At 35.5% G+C, this 23,783-nt stretch overlaps 2 protein-coding genes across 5 annotated transcripts; both read right to left on the reverse strand.

Annotated features, from left to right (window-relative positions):
- Window positions 1-433: 433 nt before the first annotated feature.
- On the reverse strand, window positions 434-910 carry LOC140853074 (chaperone protein dnaJ 20, chloroplastic-like). The gene has a single exon (XM_073247176.1). The coding sequence runs from the start codon at window positions 908-910 to the stop codon at window positions 434-436; it is 477 nt and encodes a 158-aa protein (XP_073103277.1).
- Window positions 712-16,067, reverse strand: LOC105032998 (uncharacterized). 4 transcript variants are annotated; one of them, XM_010907611.4, is made up of 11 exons: window positions 15,857-16,067; window positions 15,480-15,772; window positions 11,691-11,829; window positions 9,592-9,713; window positions 9,199-9,402; window positions 8,644-8,703; window positions 7,848-7,986; window positions 7,484-7,602; window positions 6,854-7,078; window positions 5,736-5,942; window positions 712-849 (listed from the first exon to the last, which is right to left on the reverse strand). In XM_010907611.4, exons 1-10 carry the CDS (start codon window positions 16,020-16,022, stop codon window positions 5,748-5,750), a joined length of 1,662 nt encoding a protein of 553 aa, XP_010905913.1. In that variant the 5' UTR covers window positions 16,023-16,067; the 3' UTR covers window positions 712-849; window positions 5,736-5,747. The 4 variants fall into 4 exon arrangements, with proteins under 4 accessions (XP_010905913.1, XP_010905914.1, XP_010905912.1 ...); XM_010907612.4 differs by having other exon boundaries at window positions 727-845; XM_010907610.4 differs by lacking the exon at window positions 712-849 and adding an exon at window positions 5,237-5,560.
- Window positions 16,068-23,783: the final 7,716 nt, after the last annotated feature.

Genomic DNA, 23,783 nt, shown 5'->3' on the forward strand with positions numbered 1-23,783 from the left:
AAATACGGTGCTGGTAAGAGGTCCTATGGGATTCCCTATCCAGATGTAAATAGGATTCAAACCCGGGACATTGGGTATCATAACCTAATAACTTTACCAACTGCATTAAGTGGCACCTAGGTCATTGAGTAGTTTGCTTTTTTTGCCTCCTAACTTGGATGGCCATGTAAACCTCCCTTTCCATTTTCAAGACAACAAAGAATGAACATAGATACATATCATACTTACATCAAAATTTTCTCCCGGAAAAATACTATCAATCTAGTGGGTGACAAGAGAGTCCCGGCCAAAACCACCTGCAGAATTCTCTTTACCGACCAAATACAGAGAGCCAGAGAGTTAGCATATTCCTACTTCGTCCTCCCAGGTTATAGCAAATGGTAAATGTACAGGGAAATAAATAAAACTGAAAGGTGAAAAGCTTCCTCATATTTTAGCTACATCCCATCTTCTTCTTCCTAATGCGTTCAGCAGACCTGTCCTCCAGTTCATTTAGCTGGTTTATCCATACTTCTTTAGGAAATATGGTTCTCCCTGCTCCTTTGAATTCTTCTTGATCTCCCACTTCAACCAAGGCCATTTGACGATCATATATCTCACGTAAAACTGGATCAGAAAGAGTCTCATAAGCCCTTTGGAGCTCAATAAACATTTGTGTGGACTCCTCTCTCTTTGAAGGTGGACAAACATCAGGGTGGTAAAGAAGAACCATGCGTCGATAAGCTCTCTTGATTGCTTCAACACCCACATTCTTCGAATCGAGTGCTAAAACTTTATAGTGGTCGACCTCCTTCCCCAAGCTCAAGTTGATAGCTTTGCATGTAATGGCGTAGCTCTTGTGATTCCTTCCTACAGGAAAGGTTGCATGAAGCTTTCCTGTATTAAGGCTGGACACAACTGAAGTATCCATAGGAAGACAGGAGTTTGAGAATGGTGTATGCCTTGGTTGAGAATGCAAGGGAATTCTAACGGGTCGCTAAAGAGTGGCAGTGGAAGTTTTGCCATTTGTTTATGTTGGGTGAGTTAAGCTGTCATGTTTTAATAAATATCTAGGATTGCCATATCCTTGCTTCAAGGGTTTGGTTCATAGACTTTGAATTGGTTAAGTTGTGGTTGATGGTTATTTTGTTGTCTGCTGTTGTCCCTTCTACAATTGAATTCAATCTCCATCTTAAACTATTCCACCAAATCTGAATCACAAGGAATCATCAATCATCCAAATAAACAGACTTGTATGCACAAATAAATATACACCAAATGTGGACCTCATTGCTCTCTAATCTCAAATATGATTTTTTATATTAGAATTTAAGGCCATCACCGTCTTAACCTCTGTTTTATATTACAGATTTACCATGTTGTGTTAAAAAAATAAAATAAAAAAAAAGCAGCCTAGGGCACAAAAAATATCAAATATATATAGGCTCACTCCAACGTGTGGAGAGATTATTTTTATGTTTCAAACTCATAACATCCAAATCATGATGAAGCAACATTGTTGCACCAAGGCTCATACTTATTTCGTCTACTATGTTGAGGTAGTAATATATTGCAGGGCCATGGATTGCAATTTTGTCCACAAGCATTAGAAGCATGTGATTGCCGGCCAAATCTTTCTTAAACTACAAAATCCATTATTAAATTTTCTTTGGTGTTTAGTTAGGCTAGATTAAACTACTCATGGAAGGATCTTTGATATGCAACAATTTGGATGATTTGCCACCAATGCCAAGGGATGTTTGCCATTAGGTTATTCGGAAGACTGGTTCAGCATTAAAGAGAATTGCTATCAGAAGAAGACGCAAAATTTGAGTGCACATGTGATGAGTCAACAATAAAAAACCAATGTTCAACATCATAAGCATATTTTGATTGGCAGTCTTCTCAATTAAAATATCTCAACAAGAAGACAATCTAGCTTTCATATGCTTTGAGATAAGCTCTACCTTGCTATTAGATCAAACATATGTTTTATTAAACACTGATGTTTATTGTTGAACCTGTCTTTGCTCAAAAAAGTGAACCTATTCAACCAGTCCCTTTCTAGAACACATGTATCACATTATTCAGTACTACATGAACGATTCTACTGTGCTGAAATCTTGATTTACACACTAGGCACTGACCTTTTCTTCACCCTGGATTGCTTGAGAAGTTATACTTCTAAATCCATATTAAAATCATCTGTCTCAAGGAAACCATTTAAGCAATACAACTAGAACCAAAAGAGCTAAAGAGACAAACTGTATAACAAATTGCAATCTTAAAGATTTATGTTTTGATTTCCGATATACAACCGGTAAAATTCCTTTATCTGAGGGAGATAGGGGGGTGGTGGCATCAAACAGCATCCAACAGACTTCAAACAGGAATTGGAAACGACAACAAAAAGCATGCAGGGCCCCAAGCAAGGAACCAAGACAACCAACTAGAGTACATCCATACTGGAGAAAGACAGCCCTAGGTTAAACTACTTAAGCAACTTTAGAAGAATCACATCCACCTTTCCTATGGGTCTACCAAGCAACCAGTTCAAACAGTCACTAAGGAAGTAATTAATATTTTGATCAGCTTCAGACCAAAAATAGTGTCATTCAGAAGATTTCCGTTTTCCTTCTCTTTCCAAAGTAGCATGCCATGACCGATATGCTGCAGCCTCTTCAACACCCCTTTCTAACTCTTTTAATCCTTCATTCCATCAAAAGGGATCTCAAACTCTTCAATGAGTCCCTGATCTGAAGCAAATGATTATAGCGAAGTTACACACAACTGGCACAAGGGCAACCTCATAGCAGGTGATATATGTCATGTCTGAAGGTCTGTTAAAAGAAGACAATAATATGAGAATGATCAAGTCGTTTAGATCAAGTTTTTCCTCCATTGGTCCATTCAATTAGTGGCCTCCAAATGCATGAAATTTTTAACGTTACAAGGACATGACACCTGACAACCTTCTAGCAACCGGCCATAATGTACCACTTCTAAGGATAAAATCGTATACCAATTGACCTATAGGTACCAGCTTGTAGTCTAATTTTTCTCTCTAAGCTGGAAATCCCCAAGAAGGTTTAGAAGTTGCAATAAATCAGACATGGGATTCTATTTTAAAGTCCAACATCGCAGTTTTAAGAAAACAAAATGGCAGTTCTTGTTGAAAACAAGCTTCAGATGAATTTAAGTGTGCACAAGCAGATAGCCTTAATAGTAGTTCTAAATGGAACCTTTTTCCCTCAGATTTCATAAACGACCATCTGGCATGCATGATCTCATCTTATCATTAGAATATCAGCTTAACATACACAAAATGAAAAAATATCCCAGAAATTGCACCTCTCCATTAAAAGGATGTTCCGAGGTCCAAACCTTAATTAGGAGGTGTTCCTCCTGTGTCAGACCTAAATAATCTCCTCCATTTTTCTGAAATGGGGCTCAAGGTTGGTAATATGATAATACAAATTAATTAGCATATAACTAACTATTGGATCTAATCCAATGGCTAACTTCAGTTCAGTTAGCATAATATCAGTCACCTGTGGTTGAAGTGAGCTTGAATCAAGCTTAAACCAAGCTCAGTTGAAACTTGAATTGAGCTTGAATCAAGCTCAAGCTCGAACTGGTTTGAGCTCGGTAATGGGTATCAAACTGATCTGGCTTGGTTAAAAAAAAGACTTGATCAAGTAACAAATGAGGCAAAATTAATTTCAATTTTCAAACTCAATAAATTTCAAGCAGGGCTTGATCAGTCTCAAGCTCAATTACCTCCAGCACATCACTAACCCAAAGCCTTCCACTACCTTGCACCAAGCACATCCTTCCCCAGATCCCATGTGGACCCAAAACAAGTCATGGAGGTGTGTAGGTTTTGAGTGTCTTCAGATCTCTGAGGCATCAAGCATAACTTTCCATCAGAATCTCCTTTGCGATCCATATGGCAAAAAATATTGCTTAGCACCAGCTTGAAGCTACCAAGTTTTAGTCAAAATACTGTCCATCTCGTCTTAATAAAATCTTTTGTACAGTCAACACAACCCAATCAATCCTTTGTCATATAGTATTCAATCGTTAGAACCTACGACTGATACAAATAAAAAAAAGGACCAAGGAAATGTTAAAGCCTCTGAAAATATTCTGGCCTCTTCAACCAACCTCAAGATTTCCAGAGACAAACACCTCACAATGGCCACTTGTCACCTATTCTCCTCACTTGTTTCCACACACCAGCTCCTATGTATCTTGAGTTCTCCCCACCTCTCCTCCATTGCTCTAAATCTATTTCAGACCGAAGTTCATACCCTATAAACAATGTGTGGTGTTTCCCTTAGCTTCAGCTCATATAGTTTAATGCTTCGAAGATCAACACATTCTCATGTAGAGCTAACAACTTGCACATGCGGGTAGAGACCACCTTCTACAAAGTACTCCCCCTCAAGTCCGAGACTGGGTGTTGATTTGATAAAGAAGGCCTACAGAAGCATTGCTTTTAGATGCCACCCTGACGTCTACCCTCCTCCAGGGAAGAATGAGTTCACGAGGAATGTTCGTGGAGCTACACTGAGCTTATGAGACACTGTCAGACCTTGCTTTGCATAAAAAGTATGACAATGAGTTGAGAAAGAGGTAGACAGCAAGGGAGGTGGTACTGGAGTTCTCCAGAAAGGCCCAACCCTGTGAACTAAGGGGACGACCAGATCCTTGTGAGAGAGCAAAGGCTGTAAGGGAGTATTACGAAGAAGAAAGAATGGGCAGTCTTGGCCAACTATGATTTGTTATGTCCATAGCCTCATTACATTTCAATTAATTAAATTTCATATAAAATTGTCAGCAATAAATGATGGGTTGGCTTAAGTTTTAATAGCATTTCTTTTTTTTTTTTTTCCCGAGAATTTTTCAATGGGATTACTAAATAAAATGCTGAAATGAAGATTGAGTTATATGCCCAAAAACAGCAAAACAAAGGGGATTGAGATACAATTCTAATCTCTAGAATTAGGACAACCATAACTTTGAGGTATCTACGGGAGGAAACAAAGTCAAATTATTCATGATCTTTTTCACTTGTCAAATGATTCTCTGAACTATTTTTTCAAAATCAAAACAATCAATGTTCATTTAATTATTTCATAACTCACCAAAAAATTAGTGATGCTATCAGTAGTAATGACTTATAAATCATGGTGGTTTTGCTGTTGTTCATTGTTCTGGCCTTTTCTCTACTTGTTTTAGATGAACACGAGCATCAGTAAATCTATATCTAATACTCTATAATTCATTTGTGCCATAATTATTGTTGACCATCATGATTTGGTGTTTGAAACATGAGAACCCTTGACTTTTTTGCTGGGTTCACGTTGGTATATACACTTCTCAGATAAGACACCCGTTCAACCTTCAAACATTGACATGATGGCCTGGAATTGTTCAACCTTCAGAACTAGCATCAGTGGCCACTGATAATTATATAAACACCATCCTTTGCCAATGATTATACTCTATTGCCACTCCCTTGTCATCAACTCATAATGAATCATCTATTGCTTCTCCAAGATCATACTAATTTCAGCTGCACATAGTATGAGACCTGTTTAAGTTCAACAGAGTTCTGAACTAAAACATTCATATGCATGGCAACCTCAAAAATACAAGTTCCATTAGTCAAAATATTGGCCCATAAAAGATCAAAGAATTGTGCGAACTGAATGGCCTAAAATAATCATGTGAAGAAGGAACCAACATACCTCATTAGTGAGTCATTTGCCAATACAAAATTTGCCAAATATGGTTGATAAGATTTCTTCAGAAATGTCTTCCCCACTTATCTCCCCAAGGGCTAATGCTGCTTCCCTCAAGTCAATTGTCCAAAAATCCATTGGCAGTTCTTCATTTATAGATGACTTCAGTCTTGAGAGAGCTTCTTGAGTTCGCAAGAGTTGCTCAAATTGTCTCTGACCACATCATCAAAAGCAACTTACAGTTAGCCATGTAGTAGCTGCTTATAATTCTTTCTCCCCCCCCCCCACCTTCCCCCCCTTTTTGGCTAAATTGCATTCGGTCTCTTACAGAAATCAACAAATTAAGCTTTATGTCAGCCACCTTTCTAATGTTTAAGGAGTTATTATGACCAACGTTGGCATAATGTCACTTATGATCACAAGGCCATGGGTGGAAATCATTATGGACTCCACTATAACAATAATAACAAATACTATAGAGTTGAGTTTTCAAAAATGAGTTTTCTCATGCACTTTGTTGGAAAGGCAAAACTTAATTATCCCCTGGGATCATTAATGCCAATAAATAAGGAACATTAATGCCAATAAATAACTAAGTTATCTCATAGGGCTTCAAACTGGGGATTCTTCAATAAAACCATTTCTCTGCATTTACTGGCTTTAGTTCAATGCATGATATGTCATACAAGGTCCTCTCACCTCTGCTTTCAAAATGCAATCGAAACAAAAAGTTGCAGGTACCGTACCTCCTTTCAACTAAGTTAAGAAGTTTGTAATCTCATTGTCACTTCAAACTCTCTGTCAAATATGTATGCAAGTTAATGGAAAAAATGACCGTTTTTCCCAATATCTCTGACACATTCACAATTTCACATGTTGTTATGAGTAAATCGCACATTAATAAACAGCTTCTTTCCACATGTTATTCCCAGTTCTCCCACATAAATTTTTCTTTTTTATTTTTTGTAGGGACATTTACTAATGTATAGCTCATTTCAGCCATAACTCTTTGTTTTGAACCTATGGCTATGACCAGAGTAACAAAATTCAGCATCAAATACTTGACAGAGAAAATCTTAAAGGGGAAACAGAGTACAAAGAAGGTGTATACTGTGTATGACTACCTGATTTACAGTCCACCTACGCCCCCCTAGAGGAATGGGGTCAAGGCCCCTGACATCTAGTACAGCTCTCTCCAGTTCTGGGATTCCTTTACCAGTCACAGCACATGTTTGGACATGCTTCATGAAAGAGTTGCCTGCTGTCTCAAATGTTTGGACTGAAAAATATGGTGCACAATCTATTTTGTTGATAGCAAGTATCATGGGTATGGCTGAACCAGAAGACTTCTGCTCTCCATGAGAAAAGAAAATTGATTACATTATACTTTTCAAGATCAACCAAGCACAAATACTAGAAAATGTTAACATTAACAAAAAGGAGCCAAACATCAGAAGAATAATTAAGAACAGACCAGAGTGAAAATAATTAAGTATTTATAACTAGACCAAAGTGAGATGCTTAGATAGAAACAATAGTGAGAATTTCATTACCTCACAAAAGTTTAAAAATAATTAAATATTTATGACTAGACCAAAGTCATAAATATTAAAATTGCATTACCTCACCATAATTATTTTGTTTCTTTCCATCAATGAAGTTTCTTTCGTTCTAGTCATGAATGTTGCCAATCTTCTTTATCTACCATAAGGAAAAATAAATTATTAATTTGATAGCAACTGGTAAATGGAAACCTGATTCATCTGAATGTGCTCAACAAGTTTCCTATCATCCTCAGTCCATCCATCAACTGCACTTATTGTCATAATAATCGCATCAGCAGCCAGGGCAGCAGCTTCTGATCTCTGAACACCTGTGTGCAGGAAAATTTCAAGGCCTTTTTCATCCCTTCATCGTATCATTTAAAGAATGCAGCACATCATGAAATATAGCATTCTTATACCTCAATCTTGAGTATAAAACTATGGAGATGTGCAATCATCAGAAAAAAAAAAAAAAAAAAAAACAGGATTGGCACATTTCTAGCTATTAGTATGCGATTGAATGCCAGCCGTTAAACTATAGATCCTTCAATGGGTAAAAAGAACATAAGCCCACCAATTTTTTCTACAATGTCATCAGTTTCCCTGATGCCAGCAGTGTCAAGAAGAGTGACAGGGATACCCTGAACAGTCACATTTGCTTCAACCACGTCCCTTGTTGTTCCAGCAATTTCAGTAACGATTGCTCTATCACTCTGCATGCTAGAATAAAATATTAAGAATTCAATAAGATCAAGTACAGCTGACACACTCGCAAGTGCATACACATGAGCACATGCATGCCTACATGCATATTCACCCACAAGCACATGCATACTACTGGAAGTCTGGAAGGTTAAGAAAAAAGTGTATCTTTCAACATGATCCAATATATTATTTCATTCACAGATTTCTTGTGCCTTCAACTAAACATGCAGCTAGACAAGAGAAGAATTAGGTATCTCCTAACTTCCCCAAAATCTACATTACTGATTTCATAAAATATATTAACGGTTAACCATTGTAAGGACCAAACTTGTTCACTGGTTAATAGATGGCCATAAGATATATGAACATCCATACATATGTACATACATACATGTATAACTAATCATGTATTCAGAAAAAAATTAACCAGTAAATTTTAAAAAACTAATATCGGTTTAAACAATGTATACAAGAACAATAAGTAAAAATGAAATCAAAAGCAACTTTTCTCTAAAATGCATTCAACCTACAAGAACTACACAAATGTATAAATTTTAGCCCCGGAAAAAAAAATACTTAAATTATTTAATTGGCACCATGAAGAACATGAGGAATCATGCAAGGAAATACATGTATCATTGCCAAAGACGGATAAAGTAACATACTTTGCTCCAAGAATTGAGGAGGCTCGACTTTCCAACATTTGGCCGGCCAATGATTGCTATCTGCAAAAATTCATATAGCATGTCTCAAAAATGTTTTGAGATTGCACAGGAAACAAAAACTAAATCTGCATTGACCTAAACCATATATCGAAAATAATAGCATGGCCAATTATATAAAATGAGGCACAAGTAACATCTTAAGATCCAATTCTCATGAAAACACAATGCCAAGCACAAGTGGGATCACAACAAGAGCCAGGCCCCAAAGGAGAAACCATATATCTGATACACATTATGAGTTTTTTTTTTAGCAAAAGCCAGGATTTGATCCCTGGACCTCATGAAGGACAAGCCCTTAAAGATGAGATACCACCCAACCATGCTAGCAGTTATTGGCCCCTGTGTGATTTTTTGAGCAAGAGGAAAAAAGAAAAGATAAATGGTGAATGCTCAAATTTCAGTAAGAAAGTGAATACTCAATTTCAACTTGCATGTGAACATAAAAGTGGGGAAACAGACAACTAAAACACCCTGTTAAAATATTAAAACAAATACCTGTAAACCAGACTGCAAAAGTTTATCATAATTAGCAGTATCCAATGCCTGCTGTACATCATGCCACATATCATCTATTTGATTGATCAACATGTTTGAGTCTAGAGGTGGCAATTCATCATCAAAATCTAAACGTGCCTCAATTTCAGAAATCAACTCGATGCATTGCTTTCTCAGTGATTTGACTAAAGAAGAAAAGCCTCCCTGCAACAAAATGCAGTTCGCAGCCCAACCATCAAATATTGTTGGCAAACCCATAGAAAGTACTACATTGCAAAAACTAAAAAGGAAATAAAAAGAAGGAACAAAAGAAGAGGAAAAGCGTGCATCATCTCTTCACAGTGTGTGAAGTTTGGAACAAAGCATAATGCATCTGGAAGTGCATATACATGCCTGAATCCCAGCCAATGCAGAGTCTGCTGCAGCTACAGACTTAGCTGAAATGAGTCTGCCAATATTTTCAGCTTGAGATAGGTCCAAACGACCATTTAGAAAAGCACGAAGTGTAAATTCACCTAAACAAAGAAAATGTTATCCACAATGATCAACATACTCACATTAAAAACTACTTAATTTATTCAAAGTAGCAAACATACAAACTGAAAGAGATGCCTCTAAATTACTCTAAAGCAGTTCTATAAGCAAATACAGAAACATAGATTTCCTTAATGAAAAATGAGAACCTAGCAACAAGAAAGGTAGGTTTATAAGAGATTGCATTAGAAATCAAGTTATCCATAATTCCATAAAGGATGAGGATTGATTGGAATATAGTATACTATCTCACAGAATCTAGTTCCATTCTTTAGTGGAACAAACACTTAGTCATACATATAATTCCTAGGCCTTGCCAGAATAACAACTAATAAAGAAGAAGAGATGCATGCAACAAATAAAAGGGTGGATGGAATGGAGAACGATCTATTGTATGGCTGCAGGGAGGAATTACATAAGACAATGTACACCCAAAAAAAAAAAGTTGTACAAATTACAAAATTGGGAAACATTGGAGGTCTATTCGTATAAGATGAGCATGACAAAAATGAGATATTGATGTAAATATATGACATAAGGAAAAAAGGAAAAGTTAAATATTATGACAAGCTTTGAGTTTGCAGTGTTACAGATTTAACTAGCGGAGCTGAGATGGTAATGGCATGACTGCTATAAACTTAAGAAGGTCCCTCCAAACAATGTGACTCAACTTTCATGACGAATGATGTGGATGAAAGTTGTGAGAGAAACCGGACAATTAGGAAAATATTTCCCAAAGCAGACCAAAGAGAAGGATTATAAAACTGACCATAAATCTAGGAAGGCTTAAAGGTTAAAGCCAAGGATCACCAAACTAAGCCTAACCAGCCAGTTCGGGATGAACTGAACCAGACCGGCCAGTTACCAGCATAATTTAGATGCTCGGTTTGGAATATAAAGTCGCCTCCCTTGCTTGGTTCGCTTCATTCACCCCTCCCCCATTTTTGCAACCCTAATCCCACTCCATCCCTATCTGCTTTGACAACAACGCCATACAACAATGATGTCAAGGAGCTTCTTGGCCAAGTAAGTCTCCCTCTCTCTCGCTGAATCCAGGCCTCTCTTTCTTTCTTGGCCTCTCTCTCCTCCCTCTCACTCTCTTCCTCCCTCTCCCTCTCCCTCCCTCCCTCACTAACCAGATCTGAGCCTCTATCTCTCTCTCGCCATATCCAAGCCCCTCTCTCTCCCTCCCTCCCCCACTCCCTCCCTCCCTTCTTCCCTCCCTTCCTCCCTCTTCCATTCCCTCCCTCTCTTTCTCCATATCCAAGCCTCTCTTTCTCTAGATCCAAGCCCTCTCTCTCAACCTTTCTCTCTCCCCCTCCCTCTCCCTCTTCCAACCTCCCTTCCTCCCTTTCTTTTCCTCTCTCCTCCCTCTCCAGCTCTCCCTATTTTGGTACGTCCTGGAATGGCACAATATGGACTCGTGCTATCCGGTACCAATTTGGCGAACCTTGGTTATAACTATAGACGTCACTTATAGGAAGTCAACTCTAGCAATGTTTGCACAACATCAACCATCTGCTTTGTATTAATTCATGAAATTTTAAAGAAAGAAACATTAAGTGAATGGAATTTCAGCCAGTCTTAGTTATAAGGCATATTATAAGTTTATGAGAAAATGCATGACATGTTAAGCACAAAATATCCCTCTGTTGAACAAAAATAATTGACATCAAGCGATGTAAAAGAGTTGTTCTGTCACAGTTATGCGACATTACAACATATCTCAAGCAAGCATAACAATACAAAAACTGCTTTACTTCATTATACCAGGTGTGTAAAATTAAATGCCATCCGGAGAAGGGCTATAGTCAATAGATGTAAGCAACATGATAGAAACAACACTTCTGTTAAGCCTTGTTGCCCGAAACTTCCTACCATACAATATCTCCATAAAACTTGATTGATTAATGGAAAAAAAAAAAAGAATCAAAAACTAGAGCAGTTAAGAAGTTAACCAGGTTCTGCAAGCCTTGCTCCAGCTTCTAAGCAAGCTCTTAATACCTGATGCAAGCATACATCATTCCCATGACATTGGAGCTCAACCACATCTTCTCTAGTATAAGATCTTGGTGCCAACATTGGAATTGCCAAAACCTAGGTATGGAAAAGAAAAAGAGACAGATGAAACACCATCTTACAAGTAAAAAATAAAAAACAAAAATTCAAAAAAAAAAACTGAACTTACAATTATTTATGTTACATGATGAAGCTTAGAAGGATTCATAAAAAATGCCAAAAAAAAAAAAGCAAAAATAATATAAGCATTCTGCTTGATACAAGTGAAACAACTGATAATTCAAAAGTGCATGCATATGCAGATTAGCACCAGGCATATATTATGCATGTGGCTAATTCAAAGGAAGTCACAATGAAAATTAAGTAGATCTTTTCTTACCTTTATATTGTACTATTTTTGTTTCAATTTTCATGGATAGGAAGAAAAATTAAAAGCAGTATACAAAAGTATATTTATTGTTAGGTTGTGCCTTGTAATTAGAGGAATTTATCGACAAAGCGCCTCTCCTCAAACATTCAACCCAGAGGCTAATCCATATGTTCATATATATGCATGCATGTGTGTATGCGTGTATGTATGTGCGTACATATGAAATGCATTTTTCCGAATAAATACATCGAAGCTTGTCTTTCCTCCATGAGACAGAGTTTGGATGGACAATATCACTTGATGTTTTGTAATCTGTAATTTGTAAATGAACCAATGGTGAATGACTCGCCCAAGCAACTAAACCTAGGAGTCACATAAATTGAAGTACCACTGTAAATAGCAATCAAGACATGCTACCGTCATGCAGAGAGCAGAAAACCAGTACCAGCCCATGTATGGGAATCAAACTGAAGCTCAAACCCTGTCAACATTTGTTACTTCCTGAGAACCTACAACAAAATCCAACCAACAGTCTTGCATGCAAGACCTAGATCTTAAAATAATCATCATATGAAACCCTCAACTCATGCAATTTACAAAACTTATCATCTGACTCCTAATTAGCGATGGCAGGAAAGCGATACTTGAGAGAATGGAGGACTTAAGGAGATCGAACAAAAACTAAATGGAAGGAATGCAAAGTACAAGGTGCAACTGATGGTCAATGAAGGATCTCAAAGAAAGGGATGCTCTTGAAATTTATATGAGCAAGGAATTAAGATTCATTTTTGGATAATATGACAAACTCTATCAGAATAGAATCAAGCCAAGTTAAAGACCGGTCCTGCTGTATAGAAGATCAAGCTAAGTTAAGCTTAAATACATTAAAAGACTTGAATCAGCTAAAATCACATGTGTACAAAGATTTAGTTGCCATCAACAAATTGACTTATGGACGGTAATACAGTATCCTCACTAGCTTGAGATGAGCCAATTGTTTAAGCATACAACTTGGGATGTACCAAGGCCGGGCTTGAACCAGGTCAACTGTCACCAAACCAGCATGCTCTCAGAAACTACATCCCAGGCCAGGCCTCAGTGTTCTGGTCTACATTTGTGTCCAATGCAGCCTAGTCCTAGTATTTAGAGCTTGTGGTAACTCCAAATGTTGATATTGGTTTCTACATGAACTATAAAGCCATTCTGTTGACAGCTTGAAGTCCTAGCAAGATAGATACATATTCAAAATTTGACCTCATACACAGAATCCTACAGTATAAGTCCTTCTTCCTTAAACAGTATGGACATTTTCTGCTTTTTCTCAGTTGGCATGAAGGGACCAGATTGACCGCCCATGTCAAACCCATGCTCATGATTCTGCCTGGTTTATCTGCAGACCTGGGAAATTAAGCGCAAGCCCTTCCTAAAGATTGTAGAATTGGCAATTCATAGGATTAGCCTATCTCTGTACCTATATCCCATGCATTTATCCCTTTATCTAATTCTATTTAAAAATGCTATGTGAAGGAGGGTGTCATGATAAGGGCCTCATGTGTTTGTTACTGGTAACAGATGTGATCTTTAAGAATTAGATGATAACAAGAAAAAAACCATAAATTAGGATGCTGAGAAAAACCATGGATGGCACGAACTGGAATCTAGATGAAAGTAATATTTGATTAAAATTAATGGACAACAGATACCAAATAGTGATAACTTCCTATATTGAGTAATTATCAAAATAACATATAAATGAAGACAAAGAAGAGAATAAAATCAAGTGAAATTTCATTTGAAGGGTTGCATGCATGTCAATTAGGCATGAAATAACTAAGCTGATGGCAAAAATGGTATATAAATCAGAATTTCAAGCAATGCTAAGCAAATGGAAACATGAGGATTCAAAATGATATATGTGAGGTTGAAAAATAAAAAATAATAATAAAAAAGAGCATGAGTGTAACAGAAGAAAATTATTATTGCAGCTAGAAGATACGAACTAATTGGTTGGTATGGTCATATACAACAACAACTAGATCGAGGAACAAGGCTGTCTTATGAATGCAAATATAGGAATTTCTAAGGCCATCTGCTCTACCCTTCAAAGGTATCCCAACAATACATGTATGCCATCTCTCAAGCATCAGTTTTCTTCATCACTTATTTTTGAGTGCAATGCCATATACAAGCAAAAAGGATAGCTCACAGAGGCAACATGTACAGCATAAAAAACCCTGCAAAGTAATGTTCATGCACTGAAATTCAAGCTACACATAGGTTTTAAGAAAGCCTAAAATCAAATGTAACAAAAGCAAACGATGGAGACGAGTCAAAGATCCACTCCAAGTTTTAGTCTTAGCATGAAGAGAGGTGGCAAATTCTGACTTCACCTGATAATCCTACCTGAACTAACTTGACCCAGTCATGGCCAGGTTTGGGCCAAGGACTTTCCAATTCAAGTTGAGTTTGGGTCAGCACTTGAAACTGAATTTTAAATGAATCAGATACGGGTTAGAGCCTTGGCCATGTTCATGCTATCAGGGTGAAGTTTTTATTGCTTTGTTTGTGTTTGGTCACTTGAGCCAGAAAGGTTTGGTCTCTTGAAATCGATTAGTTACTCTGTTACTAGTTTGGTCCCATCGGGCACACCAAACTATGAAATTTTAATTGCCATCTATCAGAGAAAAGATATCAGTTAGACTATTTCTTTTTACATCATCAAAATTGCAAATTGTTAAGTGCACTCTCACATAAATTTAGCTCAATTATGTTTTTGTTTCTTCTTCTCTACACCATGGAAATTCAAACATTAGGTCAGTTGGGGAGAGGTTCGATTGGGAAAGGTCACATTGCATCAAGATCTTAAGTTTGCTAGTGACATTGCTCGAATTGCCACTCCTAGTAATGATTATGCATGCAGCGTGCAGGCTCAGATGCATTCAGCATATCTACTGTTAAGAAACATTTTACATATGCAACAGTAGCTGAAAATGTGAAATCAATCTCCGTAAGACAATAAATAACATCAAAATTCTCAAGATGTATCTTGGATACAGTCACAAGAATGAATGGCTTTACATGAAATCCTTTAGAACCATCAAGCTAAAAGGCAAGTTCTGATCACATTCCACCAAATTAAGAAAAAAACATAAAAACAAACTGACAAACAAAAAAGTAACACATTTCACCATCAAAGCAAAATGAACTTACAGACGTAGCCTACATAGGACACCAAAAGAAACCACGAAGCTAAACAGAGACTAAGTCCGAGATTTCGGATTACTATCACCAGACATCAGTACTACTTTTGATCAAACTACGAAAAAGCCATTGCTAAAAAATGAGAAACGACCGCTACCTCATCGATGACATTGCCTTTCTGGTCCAAAGCAAACCCATACTCGACGAAGTGGCTTCTGGGCCTCCAGGAAACCGCGCAGGACGCCTCCTTGGACCTCCCCACCGGCCGAAACACCCGAGCCGCCACGGCAACCGCCATCGGACCCGAAAGCCGAACAACACCGACCGCAGCCGCGCCACCACCCAATGAAGTAACGATGGCGGCGATGGTTCCCGCCTCCGGGGTGACCTCATCCCTGGCCGGCTCCGAGGACCCGGACCGCTCGTCCTTGGTGAGGACTAGGGTTTGTTCTGCAGCCAAAAGGAAGAGAAAATATTAGATTTTGAGGAGAACGGCAAGTTGGGGAGAGAGAGAGAGAGGCGAGGGGGAAAAACCTGGAGGGGCGACGCGAGAGGTTAGGGTTTTGAGGTGGGGGATTAGAGTTTTGGAGAGAGGGGAGGAGCGAAAGGAGGGAGGAGTTTTAGGGTTTAGGAAACGGGAGAGGAGAGGGATTTTGTGTCTTTGGCATGGGATGAGGTGGCGGAAGACGACGAGAGCCATCGAGGAGAGAGGATGGGAGCGAAAGCACGTTGAAGTGTTAAAGATGTTGGGGATTAAACAGAATTGTATAGGAGTACAAAGTATAAGGAATTATTAGAAATATAGGATCGGAGGAATCTCACCGTCCAAATTCTGTAAAAAAAAATAATTATTTTAATTATAAAATATAGAAAATTAGGGGTAAATTTTTAATTTTATTTTTAAATTAAAAACAGATCTTTATTTGAGTTTCACGTAAAAATTGCTCTTCATCTCAAATATAAATTAAAAATAATTTTTTATTTTTAATTAAAATTATTTTTATATTTTTATATAATAAAATAGTATACATTTACAATAAAACAGTATTATTTTATAATAAGACAGCACTATTTTATAATATCATTATATTACAATAAAATAATATTATTTTATAATAAAATAATATTATTTATAATAAAATAATATTATTTTATAATATCACAGTATTATTTTAATGTTGTCTTATAATTATAGGAGCAATTTGATTATTTCATATTATTTGGAGAACTATTTTTAAATTATATTTTAAATAAAAAAATATTTTTATTTAAAATTTAAATAAAAAATTATTTTAAAATTTCAATTCAAATGAAAATTTTTTATTAATTTATCCTATAAAATACATACGTAAATATTTTTATAAAATAAAATTTATCATTTCATTACATAATTCTCTATCAGGTCATTAATAATAAATTTTATAAATATTTTATAGAAATGATCGCATCTGTGACAACTTTTCGAGGGCAATGAACTCTGAGAGAAAGAATAAAAATAAAAAAAGTTAAGATCAAAGTATGCTTCAACAAAAGGAGTCTTACCCCATTTTTATTCCTTATGACACAAGAAAAAAATTGGGATTTTTTTTTTTTTTTTTGAAAACAGAAACAACTTTCATTACCTTATATCAACAGATTACATGCTAAAAGAGTGTGCTATATTATATAGTTATATACAAAGCAAGTAGCAAAATACAACCAAAACAGGAATATAAATAGAAATGTGTGACATGTAAATTGATTACAGTAGTTAAGGGTTTATAGAAGACAACTAGCAATGTTACCATAAAAGATAATGAACAGTGAGAACCCAAAAAGGAGTAAAAAACTCTGTTTGAAACCAAATATATCAAATTCCTTAGAACAGCCACATTAATGAAAGCATAGAGCACTTGCCGGCACATTATCAAGTGTACACAAGAATAGGAGCAGGTGTATAGCAAATTTTTTGGAAAGAAGCTGCTGAACCTAGAGAAGCTTGAACTATGAAAAGAAAACATATTAAAGAGAGACAGAAGACATCTGAACCATACAGATATAGGATGGAAAAATCATCAGGAAATCATGATCAGCTCCCAAATATCTTCCAACATTCATAAAGAAAATATTATATGGCAGGTCCATTCTGTAGGAATGAACAGTCTGGCACTTGCAACTCAAAGATTCTTCCTTCCTAACAGCATCACCAAGTAATAAACGAAGCAAAAATAAAAATAATTCCACCACAACATCTAGACCAACATAAAATTCACCTATTGAACAGCAACAATTTCATAAGAAATGTGTTCCCCCTATAGCAGAGAATTTAGATAAATACTTCACACAGTAGAATAACACATTAACCCAAAAATGCAATATGGAATAATGTCCTTGTGCAGAAGAAGAGGAGGATAACTAAAAAACTTCAGCATTACCACCAAAATTCCTACTATGCATGCTGGATCAGAGTATGAGGAAGCTATGTAAACTCAAATATGCAAAAATAAAGCAGCAAATAATGCCCTTATATAACATGTCCAGGAGAATCATAATAGATAATGCGGAAATCATGAAGCTTAATCTTAAGAGCAGCAAAAGGAGAACATAGAACGAATACTGTGGTAGAGCTATCGTATGAATCATAGTGGCAACAGTTGAAACATATAGTATTTTCACTGAAGAGGGTATCTGTATGATATAGAAATGAGGAATTAAAAGACTCCGTTGCCAACATATAAAGAAATACCAAGACCATGGGGATTTAACATTACAGCCGACTGCCTGGCACAATATAAAATCCACTATAACTAGCTGGCATTTGAATGTTGAAATGAAAGTTGTGTGAATGAATGTTGGTTTCAATAAATAGGTGAGACTCATCTGGTAGCAAACTAATATGCAGTAATTCAACTATTTTTGTTAGAATAGGATATGGTTTTATTAGTTGATGTCTAATATGTACATTATTATATATAACGGACCCAATAACAACATTATTATATATAACGGAACCAATAAGATGTTGCACGATGAAATTGGACTGATATTTTATTAATGTTGGCTCTCAATATTATAGAAACATCACTTTGATGGTTATAAAGATTGGTTTAATTCCCGTATAGATATTATCTATCTGACAAGGTGATCATTAGATATGTTAAACATCAAATTGGAAAGTTGAATCATATTTAGATGAAATTGACTCGTATTCATTAGTAACAATCTTTGCGAAGGATGGCTTCCAAACCACCCAACTCTAGTCTAATCCTACCCATCAAATATGAAACTAAAACCCACCGGACCCATAAATATTAACTTGGGTGACTTACAATGGAATATGTATCAGAATTGGTTTCCTACTCGACATTTCAAAGGTTTTTCCTTTTCTACTTGATTGAAGATATCAAAGATGGTATCTTAATTTTCAATACCCACACTAGCTAACTTAGAAATTCACTATACACTACATAGTTTTGTTTAATTGAATTGGGAGATAATTTTGTTGTAAATTTAAATTTGGTTTCCTAAAATTAAATTTGGTGCTTGAGACCACCTAACTTGCATTCATTTTATCAAATGGCTCAATGCCGAAATGGACCAGCCAAACATCATCATTGCCATCATTTTTTTTTTTTCGATGCACACATGCAGAAGTTCCTATAGCCATTATTTTTGAGAACACTCTCTGTAACTAATCATAAAATTATTATAAATATTATGGTTTTTTTCTGTAGCACAAGAAGGGATTTGATATGTTTTATTGACACAAAAAAATGGATGTACCCAATAGATTGTTGTGCATGCATGCATGCTTTTATAGATTGATGTAATGCGTGCTGTTATGATTGCATTCAGATGATTTCGAAAAATCTCTGTAGCCATTTGCTTTTTAAATATTGGCATTGCAGCCATCGTTGCACGATAAGGAATTTGACATGTTTCATTAACACAACAAAACATGGATGTATGTAGGAGTACAAGATGATACGGTAGGTCCAGTTTTGTATGTCAAGTCAAATTTATACTTAAATAAAACTCCTTTTTTTTTTTTTTTTTGAACAAAGTATCGGGTAAAGAATTTGACTTGAATTTTGAGGGCTTTGATTCCTCCTTCCTCCCTCGTCATCTCCTCTGCTCCTAATTTTGGGCTAAAACTGGATGCTATACAATTTTCAAGCTTAGACCAGGCCTGAAATCCAAAATTATGAGTTTTTGGAGGCCCATCTGGTTTCCAGCCCTACTAGCCTCTTTTTTTTCCATGAAAAAATAAGAGAACAATTACTAACAAGCTTATGTTTGCAAAGAAATAAAAAATTATTTATGGACCATAATATAACCATAAGACTCCATATTGGTATGCAAAACCTACTAGTATTTAATGTGGGCCTCACTTCCCATAAAGTTGAACTGAAGATTAATGTGGAGTGGACGCTAGATTGGAGAATAATCACAAGTTTGGCGCGTACATTAAAAAAAAATCAAAAAATATAAAGTGTTAGAAGAAAACAATAATCAGTCAATAAGTAATTATAAGATTATTAAAAGATTTATGGATTTAATCACTGTTTGAAGGGATGAGAACGATAGCAAAAGAAACACAATCACTATAACAAGTCAGATACCACTAACATTTGGAATCTAAAGGTACTTCTCAAATAAATCATGAAGGACTCAACATTTAAGCAGCATGAATAATTGCATTATGTGTCTATTTTCCATCACTTAGGTTTGAACACTAAGACTTCTTCATGAAATAAAAAATAGCAACCGAGTTAATAGCTTAGAACATTATTTTTTTCATTAATTGGATTATTTGAGTATAGTTCAGATGATCATTTGGCCTAGCAAAAAATATTAAGAAATACTAAGAAATTTTTATAAAATTTTGAGAATGTTGAGTCTATACATGTGCATGTATAAAAGGCATATATGCATACCACCTTTTGCTTTTTTGTTTTTTTGCTTTTTTTTGTTTTTTGTTTTTGTTTTTGTTTTTTTTTTTTTTTTGGGGTAAACTCACACCACCTTTTGTTACTATGGCATGTTTTTAAGTGGGACCAAGTCGGTGGAATTCTTCTGTCGAAATGCCTACATGGAGATGAGCAAGATGGATACCTGCACCATTCCACAGGAACAAAAGGGATTCTTTTGAGTGGCTCCTGGCATTACCTTGGTGGAGCACTGGGAAAAGCCTACAGTTGAAGGAAAAGAACAAGCAAACCATTTACTTTCCAAATAAACAAATTTAAACGGAGTTTTCCAACTTAGAGTGTTTCTTCGCTGCACTTTAAATTAATAGTGTCCACCATTAGGAAGTCTGCCCAATTAATCATGGTTTAGGACCTCCATTCCTATATAACACGGGTGTGAAAAGGACCATATGGTGAATCAAATATTTCAGTGCCGATATATTCCTAATCCTAGTCCTAATCTTAATTCTAAATCCTAAAAACTATTATAAGTGTGGCAATATTCTATATGTAAATTTTTATATTCTCTAAAGACCCATCTCTGAATGCCCCTATAATAATTATGTACGTCTCTCATTTCAAACTACCTCTATAAAATTTTAACTTTGCTCCATTATTACTCTAACTTTCACTAAAACAGTCTCATTAGCTCTTGAGGTATTATAAATACAATATTTTTGATACAAGTAGTAAAGCCTATGATATAGTAGGGTGTTTAAATACAGATCAATTAATAGATTGTATCTCATGTATATACTAAAAGAATGGCATTGTCATAATTTGCTTTTATTTGTGTCATCTCATAATTCTACAGGATTAGACTATACTAGCACTAAAACTCTTAAGCCAAGGCTAACCATTTATCTCTAATTTAAATTGGGACTCTTCCATGACCATGGTAACCCTAATCAATTTAATGTGGCTTTATTTTATTTTATTTTATTCATTATGGTCATTATATTTTTTGATTTGCAATTTCAAGCCATCAATATTATGCCCCACCTAAAATTAGGCGGATTTTGACACTTTTTCTATCCCATCCTAGTAAATCAAGATCCAAAAAACTTGGTTGATCCGCAGAGAAAGATGCCATGTCTTAGTGACAACAAGGCTAGTAGTATGCATGGGTATACCATTAACATATGATTTGCCAGAAAGATGATGGGCATTGAATGAAAGATGGAGAGTAGCATGGGTCTAAATGTCTTGATTTCTGAGAACTACATCATCATTTGAGGATAGTAAGATATGTAGTATTTGAGTTATAGTAAGAATGTAGTGTTGGACAATGGTAGAGATCTAAGTTATGCCTATTGCTATGATAAAGCTACTGATAGAGTGAAACTAAGATAAGATAAAATACATGGGATTAATTATCAAAAGATCCTTTGCAAGGTATAATTTTGATTTACTTATACTAATAAATAATAAATATACATTTTGATAGTTGCTTCCACATCTGGCTTTTACTACTTTTGAAGTTCTAGTAGCTAATACTAGGTATTTTCTAATATGTAATTTATTAGCATGATCACTCTATATCAATTGTCTGGCTGATAATCATATCTCATCGGTCTTACTTTATCCTGACATGGTCATATTAGCTGTCTCTTTTTTTTTTGGTGTATAATATAATTCTTCTATTTGGAAGTATCTCAAAGACCGCTGCAATCATCTTAGTATATTTCCACATATTATGGTTAATCATAACCAAATTTTAGACTTTTGGTCTATTTATAATCAAGCTTTCCTTTTTCAATTTATATCTCCATACTTAAGAGAAATTTATCATGGTTAAACTCTTTGCAATCTAACAAGGGTCGCATGATTCCCACTTGCTCTAGTTTGATTAAATTTGATCCATATGGTGCTTACTTTTGGCCTCTAGCTGAGTTATTGAGATGGAGTATAAACAATTGGCATTATCATATGAAGTTAAATTTTAAGTGATAGATAAGCTAGATATTTTAGGTCATGTTAGACAGGCCATTACTAGTGAGGTATCCCTAACTCCATGTTTGAAAATGTTGGTTGCTATTGATGCCAGTCTTATGTCAATAGAATGAGCAAAATGGAGAGACGTACAATTGAATATGGAAAATAAGAAGAGGAGGTCAATATACTAACAAAGTGGTACTAAACCACAAGCAAGCATTAGTGTTAATTCAAATCACCGAAAAATTCAACATACACAAGCATGCAATTGAACAAGAGAAAAGAGGTTTAAATGGGTGATTGTAGCAGTGCTAATTCAAATAATCGAATTGCATGAATATACAATAGAATCTGGAAAAGAGGAAAAGGAGTTTAGTATGATTTGTGCAAGTGTGCATGCATCTCATATGTTTTTGTGTGTCTGAATATGCGAAATATTAATTTGCTGACACAAATTAATGATCAATATTAAATGTATCATCGGTTATTGAAATAGCACATTGTCTTTGTTTGTAGAAAGCGTAGAAATATCATGATCTTTATATGAAGAATTAGATGCCTATAATGCAGTAGCTAAATGATTCTAGATATTACCTGCTACTGTGCTTTTAACTCATAACTTAGGGATAATCATTAATTTTCACTTGGGATTGAAAATATTCTTTTGAACATATTAATATAGAATTGCTAAGTCCAATTAATTTTACATGAGGTTGCAAGTAGGAATCTATAAGTAATTTGAGGTTTGAATAGGAACTATAAATAAATTTTCTCAACATACTAACTGAAGTCTGCATGTTTTGCCAAATTATACAAACCTTCTAATTTAGAGACTTATGAATAATGTAAAGTTTAATTAGAAAATTGTAGACATATATTCCTACATAGATGTGTTCTTTTTAGAGCTCGTGGACTTCATATATATTCTAATTAGAATTCTCTCTTAGGGATTGTGCTTAATTTCTCCTAAAAATTATTGACATTCTTGGACTCTGGAGGAGAATTCCTAGCGGGGATCTCTTTTGTAGTTAGGATTTTCATGCATGATAAAAATTCTATATTTTCAAAATCCAAATTCATATCGATTTGTTCAATCATGGAAAAGCTTAAAGTTAGCCAAATTGCGAACTCGATATATCAATTACATGAGGAATGCATATTACAGCCTAACCAATGCTAAGATCAGTCTTTTCAAAGTTTGTTCTAAAAGATAATTCTAGAACAGATTAATAACTTTGCTTAGGCTAGAATCCGGTGGAACCAACATTAAAAACCTTACCGCAGACCCCAAAAACTAAAAGATAATTCTAGAACAGATTAATAACTTTTTTTCTTTTTAAAATAGTAATCACCACCAAAATTAGAAAAATCTGTGACTATTCATATTATCAAGTATCATCTAGCTAACTGGAGCAAGCTCCAAGTCACAAACATCTCTTTGAGTTATATATGCATGTATATTATTATGAGGATCCGTATGGGTATATATTTAGTCCCGTATCGATTATTCGCTGGGAAGATAGTGGTATCTATATAGGACTAAGAAACCTAAATAATATCTTCTAGCTAATCTTTTT

Source organism: Elaeis guineensis, chromosome 13 (assembly GCF_000442705.2).
Source record: "Elaeis guineensis isolate ETL-2024a chromosome 13, EG11, whole genome shotgun sequence".
NCBI classification, from domain to species: Eukaryota; Viridiplantae; Streptophyta; class Magnoliopsida; order Arecales; family Arecaceae; genus Elaeis; species Elaeis guineensis.

Bases quoted from the DNA above. Each gene is read 5' to 3' on its own strand.
- LOC140853074 (XM_073247176.1), bottom strand. From the start codon at position 910: ATGGATACTTCAGTTGTGTCCAGCCTTAATACAGGAAAGCTTCATGCA.
- LOC105032998 (XM_010907611.4), bottom strand. From the start codon at position 16,022: ATGGCTCTCGTCGTCTTCCGCCACCTCATCCCATGCCAAAGACACAAA. The intron at 8,704-9,198 runs GTATTTGTTTTA...GAATTTTTGCAG, and splicing joins TTTTGCAGTCTGGTTTACAG to ATAGCAATCATTGGCCGGCC. The intron at 7,987-8,643 runs GTATGTTACTTT...TCTAGCATGCAG, and splicing joins TCCTCAATTCTTGGAGCAAA to AGTGATAGAGCAATCGTTAC.